Raw genomic sequence first — 10,627 nt, forward strand, 5'->3', positions numbered from 1 at the left:
TAAAAGGTTTCCATATTTCAGATAAGTCATTTCTTTGCTGACAGTTATGTACACCGTTGTTTCTCTTCTCTGCCTGGCTTGCAAAGTGCATTCAGTTATGGTTTGGGGTTTTTTTTTCAACTTGTAATGATAAAAAGAAAATAAAAAAAGGCAAAGAAAAGAAAGAAACTGAATCAATAACTGGTAGGCTAATAATAACTCTTCACTCCAAATTTCTTGGTAGCCAACAACTTGGAAAACGTAAACTGCCCCTTGGTGCTATTCACCGATCAGTCTATTTAAATTCCTAAAAAAGAAAAAGGAAACCTTGGTTACACAAAAAATTATCTCAGGACTGCTCTGCAATAGAAAGACTTTTCACTTCCATCATGACAGAACTGTCCTCACATTTCCCAGTGTATGACAGTATACTGCTTGCCAGATTGGTGGATTTCTGGTGTTATCAACAGACATGATGTTAACAGTTTTCGTACTGCAGGCAAGTAAAAGTTGTCTAGGCAAGCACTTGAGTACCCACACCCCGTGTCTGCTGGCCTTGCTATTGCTGGTAACTGAAAGTCTTTTCATAATAACTTTGGTTCCTGGCACAGTCTAGATTTTCTTTCCAGAGCAATTTTTCCTCTTTGTATAGTGATTACCAGTGACTTTCCTAGCATAGAGCAATCTGGAGTTCCTTAGTCCTTAGCTACCCATGTTTTGTTTTTTCTCTGCTTCTTTATCCAGTAGGGGGAAGTTCAGGAGATTTGTCATATCCCCTGTGTTCCCTCATTCTTGGAGGAGCCAGGAAGAAGAAAAAATAAGTACAGGTGCTGGGACCTTCTTTCCATATTGTGCTAATGAGTGCACTTGTTTGAGGAAGTGAACCTTTCTCTTCCAATGTTGGGGATTTTCAACTGCTGTAGAGAGCACTCAGGTGACATTTATATGGTCCGTTAAAAGAGAAGTTCATTCTAGCCTTAGAGCACCACCACTGTGTGATAGCAGACAGAACAGGCTCCTCCAGTTCTCTTTCTGGTAGGGCTGGTTAAGGACTGCTGCATGTTGCTGTGGTGGTCTTATTCTGCCTGTCCACTTCCACCTTACTGGATGTGACTACAGCTTTGCAGCAAAGCAGAGGTACATTCCATATCAGGGACCCAAAGCAGTCTGATTTTTCAGGGTAAGAGACTGTACTCTTTTGTGTCAACACTTTCATTTTATTTGTTTGGGGTTTTTTTTTCTAAAAAATGTGAGAACTTTGTGAGTTAAGTATGATTTTTGACCACCAGATGAAGCTTAAAATTGCAAAGTCATTTCTTGCCAGGCTTTTGAAATGGTAGTAGCCAAGGGTCACCTGCAGACCTTACCCAATACTGCAAATATTGCTGTGGATTTTTGTTTTATTCCCCACCCCCACCCCCCAGCATCCTTTCTACTTTGCAAGGTCTGATTACTCACATCTATGTCATGCAGAAGAGTCTTCCCTCCTGCACACACCCCTCTCCCTCCACTGAGTGCCAGATCTAGGGACGAGTTAACATATGGATTGTGGACTGAGTGCAGTTAGAGATAATCTCTTCCCCTTCCTTTTCCATTTTTCGTTTTTTATTATTTTTATTATAGATTTATTTAAAACACAACATCTGTGCAATGGGTGCAGATATGCCAGAGCTGGCTTTATAGTTGCAGTTCGGTGATCCTATCCTTTCTATTAGGTTCTGCCAGTTGCTGTTTAAGCATGGATGCACTTTTCTGAGGGTATTCAGTAAGGCAGATCTAGTAAGTTCTGAGTTATTTCCATACAAGACTGTTTGAGTGCCATTGCCCTGCTTTGCAGAGGGCTTTATGTTCAAGTACAATGATGATTCCCAGTGTTTGGGCTGCAGTGTGCCTAAATTAACACAGCTTCCAGGCTGGGAGTGGTGAGGTGCCTGGGAAGCTTTCTGGGTGGTGTGGAGCTGGTATGGAAGCGGAGAGGGAGCCCTGATGGACCAGAACTGATCCCGTGCATTGTGCATTGCCCTGTCCACAAGCTCCACAATATTTGCACTGTCAATATTTAGCATCTCAGTTATAAAAATCTCAGACTATCTTGAGAGTTTAAGAGCCGACTATATAGTCATACAATTGGGATATGTAGAAAAATAATCCATAATCCTACAGCAACTATCTCTAGAAGGTCTCCCTTTTTAAAAACTCTGAAGAGTAATTGCTGGACTACATGGAATTTGGATTACAAGTATCTTTACATATTTTAATTTGAGAAAAGAAAAAAAGAGATATGAAAAATAATTATTCCTAGTAAGCAAAATACTTATTTCTTGAGCAATGAGTGAATGTAAGATACTGTACTTACTGTTTCACTATTAAAAAAATCCAATAAATAGTCTTCACAAACTGTAAATAAAATTTTAATGTCTGGGTTTAATTATATAATTTTTAATCATGGTTAAATTATTCAACAGGGATTAAATAGCAGAAATAGCCTGCCAACACCACAGCTGAGACGAACTTCAGGAGTTTCTGGTATTCCACCTATGGAATCAACATCTAGGTGGGACCGGAGTAACAGCAAGAGATCTCATCAGGAATACAGCACATTAAGGTAAGCACTTAACCATATTTTAAGGGCAATAATAAATGTAGCCTTTCTGGAATGTTCATGTCTGCAAGGTTGGAACATGACAGGAGAAGTGTTTAGTGTAAAATCTTGTGAATTAAGTCTCCAAATTCTGCCAGCATAAACTGGAAAATGTTTCAAGTTAGTTATATACCATACTTTGTAACTCTGATCTCAAGTAGAAATCAGGTCATTCTGAGGTTGAACGGCATGCCTATCAGTTTTAGTAGGAAATGAAGAAAAAAAAAAAAGCCCAACATACAGTTGCAAAACAAACTTGTTTAACTTCTAAGCCTTTATGGACTTCCTTCTTCTCATTTTTACTTAAAATTTTATCTTTTTACACCTTCCACATGCTGCAAAATTTCTTTTCTTTATAATTTATAGTTAAAAAAATATTTTCTTTTTAGTTTATTTTTAATTAAAAAAGATGACACAACTCTCTTGCATTTAGTGGTCACTGTTGTGTGTATTGCAACATTTATTATTCCTATGGTCATCAATCAAGCAGTAAGGTAGATTAAGAAAATCATCTCTTCTCTACTTGTTAGTGTGGTGCAAATAAAGATTTTCTTTTCAGAAATAGGATTGCATTTTGAATTAGTATTAAAATAATAGTACATTTTTTGTTTAATGTGGTTTATGAGTGGAATGTCATACATTTAGTTTTATTTAAATGTTTAAATGTGTATGGTTTTGCTTAATATCAACTAAGAAAAGTCCAACAGATGTCTGAAATTGTGTTGCATCTTAAATCCATTAAAATCTGTGTGGGGTTTGTTTGGTTTTTTTTTAATACACTTGTAATGTCTTAAGATTTTAATGGTTTTACATAGGTCGTAAGGGCATTCTTTAAAAGAAAATACATGTTACGCTGATAACTGATAATTACTAGTAGTGGATGAAAGTTTATATACACACATCCAAGAATTTGTTTTATCAGTTTTTTTTTTTAATTTTAAAGTGAACCATTTAAATAATTTGGCCCTTGCCAGTAGCTTTTTCCCCTTGATAAAATATGCTGTTTGAGTTTTAACATAGTAGGACTTAATTGTGGTTTGTGTGTAAAGTACAATTGAAGATAGTAGTTTAAAGATTGTATTTTCATGCTGATTTGGTTACCAGTGTTTGAAAGAATCTCCCCAGTTATAACCACGAGAAATAATCCAAGACCAGAGAAATTGTTTTAGACTTAGACTGTGGGATGCCAGTTTGAGGCTTAGCACTGCTGAAGCAGACACAGTGCATGTTTACAGGGAGTTTTGTTGCAGCTTCTACCAACCAAAGAACCTACTCAGGCTCACCCGATGAAAGCAGCAATACAGAAAACACCCTTGCTCGTACTCCATCACTTTTAAATTATCTGTCGACCCTGATGACCAGTGCTTCTAGCTAGCCATGTTCCCCTTCCCTGCTCCTGTCACCCCCATAAAGCCCTAGAATACGTGTTTGCTTTTTTTCCATTCGTGTCCTGCCCTTCAGAGTTCTTGTCAACACTTGCACTGCCCCTGACTCCTTGCATCTCCCAGTGATCATTCTTACCAGGTTCCCTTTAACTTCTAACACATAATCATCTCAAAATCCCCCATGGGTGCTTACCTTATAGGTAAGGTGAAAGGAAATAGCCTCACTGGCATAGCTGTTTCTACTGCCAAAGAGGCAGTCCTGCATTCCTAGAGTACTCAGTGCCATTGGCTCTGGCCCTTGAGTCAGCCCCTTAATTTGTGAAAAAAAAATGACAGCAATAAAAAGATAGTTTTTCCTGACTTGGGGAGCTGATTCAACCCAATGAAGGATTTAATGAATATTAGAAGAGAAGCAAGAAGCAGCAGGCTAATAAAAAGGGAGAGTAAACCAGCAAACTGTTCACTAGTAGGAAAGCTTATAAAAAAATCAAAATATCTTTTACTTGTAATGACTGATTTCAACTGAAGTCTAGCTAAGATGAGAAAGATAGGATGTTAAATATTGGAACAAAAAATTAATATAGCTGCAAAATTTCATGTTGCAGATTTTTTTTTATCCATCCAGTGTTCAAAAGCCGCTCTTAAGAGCTGCTGTTTTATTTGCATGCAAATTCTTGATTTGGTTTCTCATTCAAACACTAACTAGTTCAAGATGAACTGAACTTGCTTAATACATAGTCTTTCTACACTAAATACTGTTGCAGCATTTTTGTGTGTTAAACAAATACATGCAAGCTGTGATAGCTAAACAGTGTACAAATAGCGAAAAGTTCAATCTCTCCCAGTTGTCAACCCAAACATTTTTTAAAGTTGACTAACACGTCAGAATCATCAGACTTCAGAAAAATAAACCTGTGTTCATTTCTTAACTATTTTTGTATATTCATATGTTTAAACAAATTATGGGAGATCAAGTATTATTTCTGTATTTGACTTTTGTTTGATCAAACAAGATTAAATCTGTTTTGGTAAATACTGTTTTCCCATACTGAAATGAAAGAATTAATTTTACATAAAATATTTGCACTTTAAAATACATACATACAGTTATTTTTAATTGCATATTGCGTATTTTTTTACTAAAGGAAATATGTAATTGGAATTTTGGAGTGCAATTTCATGGCTAGAACAGCAGATGGCATAATTTAACAGTTGAGTTTAACGATTTAGCTACTGAAGTACAGTATGTCTTTGTCAAAACCAGCTTTAGTTTTAAGATTATAATAAATAAAATTATTAAATATGAAAAATCGGTTTGAAAAGCCAAGCCATGGCTGTATAAGGTTGTCAGAGTATTTCCAAAGGAATCAGTCTTAAATATTCTCAAATCTGTTAGAAAATAGCCTGCTTTGTCATAATGTTCAGGAAAACCATACTAGAAAGTAAAACCTATGGCATGTTGTCCAAATATACTGTGTCATTTCAGGATTGTATAAAGTTTTCTCTTGATTTTGCTGAGTACCCAACAGTTTATATTCCATATAATTGACATTTATTCTCTAGCTGATCTTGGATTTTTTTTCTTTCTATACTATCTTTTCCTTGAATGGTAGTGGGCCTGTAACAGAGCAGTCTGGCTATTCTATAAACATTTTATTTAATAAAAATGGAAAACAAGTTAGGAAAGAAAAAAAAAATCTGTTCTACTTTCAGCCAAGGATCTCACGCAAATGGATCTTTCGGTGCAAACATGCTGACAATACCAAAACAAAGATCATCTTCCGTGACACTGGCTCATCATATAGGTCCCAGACGATCAGGTAAGACACTTCTAAAGACCTGATAGCCATCTGAGGTGAATATTAAAATTGTGGAAGGATTTGGTATAGATTTTATTCTAACGCTGTCAGTGTAATAAGCCAGTATGTACTGTAACAGTAGTGCTAAAATGTGTATATCAGTATTTCAGAGGTTATAACTGGTCTGTTTGCCCATATGAAGTGGAAACTTGATACTTATCTCTGCCTATCCATTTTATCATAATTAAAAATAAACCTGTCTAATAATTTTGTTTTATAAAAGTTTAAATAAGCAGGTTGGATTGAGCAAGGAGAACATGCTTCTAACTTTTGTCGTTGTTGTTGTTGCTTAAAAACCCCAAACTTGACCAGTTTTCTCTGTTTGATGGTTTGATTGTTTCCCTTTCAGTCTTCTAAACACCAGGAAAAATCCAAACTCAGGCCATATCTGCATGTAAACACATCGTTGCACATTCTTAATAGTTCTGTCTTCATAAAAAGCTAAGCAGCTTTCTGCTTTTTTCCACTTAATCTTGTGGACAATGAAGTGTAATGTTATGCATTAAAAACTGATGAATTTGTTACAAGTAAAAAGGATGAAATTAAGTAGCCAACATTAGAGTGTTAATCTGATTAAGTTCTGGAAGGGAATTTACAAATTGCTTCTTAACTTTCCAGTAGTTAGTGAAATTTAGTTAGTGACATTTGCTTTCTAAAACTTCTCTCCTCACCTAGCAATGAGAACTTTGAAAAATCTTGTCTTTTACTGTAACAAAATGCAATTATATACTACTCGCAGGGTGTGTGAGTAAAGTCAGTGTAGCCTATGACGCTATTGGAAGTGTATAATCTATGCATTCCTTATTTAATGGCAATACTCTTCTTTCCCATGGGCACTTCATTCTTTTTGACAAAAGTGCATTTGAAATAGCTGTAAGTTACCTTGGGAGCTTGTAGATAACCTGTCTTTTGTATATTTCCACAAGGGAAAGAAATTATGTTTGGCTTAATGCAAAACTTTTTGTTGTAAATTTGTGTTAGGCACAGAGCAGCCAAAATCCAGATTCATCAGCTTTCTTTCCTAGTTTACATGGACAGAAGCTTGAACTAAATCCCATCCTACTGGCTGAAGAGAAATGGGGAATTTCATTGACATAAGGAAGATGGAGTTTGTTGTTTGCTTGTTTGCTTTTGTTTTTTCTCTGTAATTGGCCATTTTTGGATTTTTACTTTGTTTCTAAAAAGGTCTCAAGCATATATTTTCTCTATTGCTAAACAATGTGGTAAAAGATATTTATCTAGGTCAGTTATAAATACAGAATTGGTTTTGATTAATTCCCCCCACCCCACCCCCCCAAAAATTTGAAAAAGCAGTCCTGAATCAGAAAGGAATATGGAAAGTTTTAGCTACTGATTAAATTTGGCACATCTAAAACCAAAATCAAACCTTTGAAAGCCAGATGTTACAATACATTACATGGTTTGCCCATTCAGGCGTGTAGCCTAGACTACTACATAGTTGTAGATCTCAAAACTTGGAATAGATCTAGGTATTTAATATTTGTTTTGACAGTGTGAACTAGAGACTGTGTCTTGACAGCTTGCATATTCTTTACAATATATAAAGGTTCTTGTTGCTTAATTTCAGTCTTTCTAAACAGTAATGTTTTGATTGTAATCTGAACCCCATGTAATATTTGTTTTGGAAGGTGCATCTCCTGGCCTGAGTCCTGTGGGTTCACCTAGTCATGGATCTGTCTCCAGTGGGGCTTTCAGCTGCTGGTCGCCTGTAGAATTTCCTGATACTGCTGATTTTCTTACAAAACCAAGCATTAATATACATAAACCTCCAGGATACACATTTAGTTCTCCAGATTTTCAGCAGCAAGTGAAAACGTCTGTAGGTTATATGTGTAGCAGGTACTGTAAACTGTTACTTTTTTAGTAACTCCATGTGTTGAAAGTAATATAATTAAAATGAAAAATAGAACCAGACTTATACAGCTACTAGTGTACTAGGAAAAAAAAAAGATACATGATTTCATAATAATCTGTAACTATATTGACCAGAGGAGACTGAAGAATGCTGTTTGTATGCCATTGATTTCAGATAGCTCAGCCTCAAAAGCAGCAGTTATTATAGAGTAACAATATTTTACAAACTTTTAGAAAAGGAGGACTTCCTACCATGCAGTTGTATATTGTATTTCTGAATACTTTCTAAATAATTAGCTCTACTTTATTAATGCAGTGAGATGAGTCCATGAGGGGTGGTGCTTGATTATTTTCTAAGTTACGGGCTAAATCTGTATGTGCACAATTTAGGAGAAAATACTGAGGTCATTTTGTGGAGGAACCTTCAAAAGCATGTCTTTTTAAGAAATTTACAGTTCTTTTTCAGTACAACAGACCTGTAGCAAAAGAAAAATTACTCAATGTTGTAAATATTTTTCATGTATTCTGTAAGCTGTGGACGTCAGATACTCAAGCCTGTTCCTACGCCAGAACCAGAATTTTCAGAATATAAAGACAGAAAATCAGGTGAGATTTCAAAATAGACAAATATTTGGTATCAATTTGCCTTTTTTCTTAAAAAGCCAGTGAAATTAAAAATTTTGTATTTCTACATAAATTTTTTTCCTATACCTTAAGTACCACATATACATATATTTTATTTTAGTTTGTTATTTAGGATAATTAAGATAATCTAAAATATTGCCTGCTTCAGAGTAAGAATTTTATAATAGGCTTCTAGCCATAATTTTATAGTTCTGTGCTCCATATATCAAGCAAGTTCTCTGCCATCTCAGCTAAACTAATCACTGAACAAATTTTTGCAAGTAAAAAATCATGCTTCTAGCTTCAATCTTCAAATAGGCTTTGTCTAATAAATTTTGACTTTTATAACCTTTTGTTGTGAAAATCTTAAAAAATATTTAACCAAGCTATTACTGATATTTCTGTGAATAATCTGTATGAAGAATTATTAGACAGGAGTAATTTACAAATAAATTACTGATGTAGTATTTATGTATGTATTTTCTTTAAGGTGAAATTGGAAGTGCTAGTGTTTCAAAAGAATCTTTCCACCATACAGAGAAGAAAAAAGATGAAAAGAAGGAAATGATCAATCAGGCACAAAATAATCTGCTTGTAAGCATGTAATTGCAAAAAAAACCTTGCAATAACTTTTATCAATACAGTATTCCTTTATTATTTCTAACATCCTGTAAAGAAGTCTTTGCATTGCTAAGAATTGTAATTTCTGAAGGGAAATGGTGCATCATTTGAATTCAGATTTTCATTTAACAATTGTGTATGTCCAGCTTGCATAAATTTCACTTCCAAATGATAAGAACGATGGTGCTTGTATTAATTTTGTTGACCAGAATTAATTTGTGTAGATGTAGTGTTGATAGAATGCTCAGACACTGACTGTCTAGTATTTTCTCTTGGAAGTTTATGAAAGATGGGGGAGTTTCAGTGAGGCTTAAAAATGAACATTCACACAGTGCAGTAAATTGGAAGTGCAGGGAGACAAATGGTTTAAGCTTTACTAACATTCTAGGTTTATACATTTTTTTAATTTTTTTTTAAAGCTTGTTTAATTAATGAACTACTAGACCTCAGTAAATGTTTCAGAAGCCTATGCATATTTTTCCTTTGTTTTATTAACTTATCTTGTTTAAAAAGGAGTAAGAATGAAAATATAGCACTGTCTCAAAAAGCCCCAAAATATGAAAAGTCAGGCCCTAACTGTGCTATTTGTACTACTGATTTATTATATTCTCATAGTCATAGTTACAACACTGTTCAATAAGTTCAATAATGATTTATCATTTTCATGGCTTCTTTGCCAATAAAGCTGAAAAATTAGTTTTCATTGCTATTTTAGGGATGATAAAGTGTCTTACGTTCATACAGGTGGATCAGAGTCCTACATTAGAACTAATGTTGTTAGACCATGATTCACTAATGGAGAAGATGAGCAACTGGAATTTCCAAATTTTTGACCTTGTACAAGAACTGGGAGACCAGTCTGGAAGGATCCTTAGCCAGGTTTGTTGTCTTTTATTATATATGGGAGGGTGTACAAAGCTTGTCAGGCTTTCATATTTTATTTAAACTGTGAAGAAGTTTTGCAGTCAACATATATATGAATGCTAACTTGAAAAGTATAAATGTAATTTCTCATGTGCACCATCTCATTGCAAACCATAAAAAGTGATTGATCTCTAGACAACTTGCTCTGAATTTTCTGAATTTTATTCTCAATGTAAAAAATAGGTTAGATTCACACTTACTAGGTTTTCTAGTAATATGCCATTTCCTATGAAAAAAACTTCTCCTGCTTTCAGGATTACTACCTTGTTTGTCAACCATTTCTTTTTCCTTTATTTCAGTAAAATATTTCTGCCAGCGCTACACCTGTGGGGGAAGAGAAGTGATCTTTTAGGCAGTCTTTTGCCTCTTGATCCTACAAACAATGGGATTTTTTTCCCATGTTGCTTTCTGCATGCAGTATCCCTTTTCATCTCTTTCTGACTTACTACTAAGCTCTTTTCATGCAGTTTCATGTTGTGCTGAAGCCAATATACTGGCAGGTGCAAAAGTATGATCCTGTTTGTTCTTCCCCAGCCTCTTCCATTCATCAGTGTCATCTGGAAGCTTCTGTCTCTTTACAGTGGATTTAGCAATCATGGAGCTATAGCGTGGGCTAGATTTGCTTCTGACCTGACCACAAAATATTTTTATTGCCAGTATCTTAGTTTTCTTCCCTGGAGTAGAATGCATGTTACTCTTGTTCAAGGGTAGTGTAGGGA

General features: G+C 35.0%; 1 protein-coding gene across 1 annotated transcript in view; it reads left to right on the forward strand.

Annotated features, from left to right (window-relative positions):
• PDE3B (phosphodiesterase 3B, cGMP-inhibited) overlaps positions 1-10,627 on the forward strand; it is a gene marked incomplete at its 5' end in the record, with an annotated part of 86,736 nt that overhangs the window by 65,776 nt on the left and 10,333 nt on the right. Inside the window, 6 exons of the mRNA XM_010012030.1 lie at positions 2,445-2,584; positions 5,719-5,825; positions 7,514-7,724; positions 8,272-8,345; positions 8,854-8,957; positions 9,729-9,863. Of these exons, the coding sequence (XP_010010332.1) occupies positions 2,445-2,584; positions 5,719-5,825; positions 7,514-7,724; positions 8,272-8,345; positions 8,854-8,957; positions 9,729-9,863 (771 nt within the window). The remainder of the gene's footprint in view (positions 1-2,444; positions 2,585-5,718; positions 5,826-7,513; positions 7,725-8,271; positions 8,346-8,853; positions 8,958-9,728; positions 9,864-10,627) is intronic.

Source organism: Nestor notabilis, unplaced genomic scaffold (genome assembly GCF_000696875.1).
Source record: "Nestor notabilis isolate BGI_N333 unplaced genomic scaffold, ASM69687v1 scaffold5800, whole genome shotgun sequence".
NCBI classification, from domain to species: Eukaryota; Metazoa; Chordata; class Aves; order Psittaciformes; family Psittacidae; genus Nestor; species Nestor notabilis.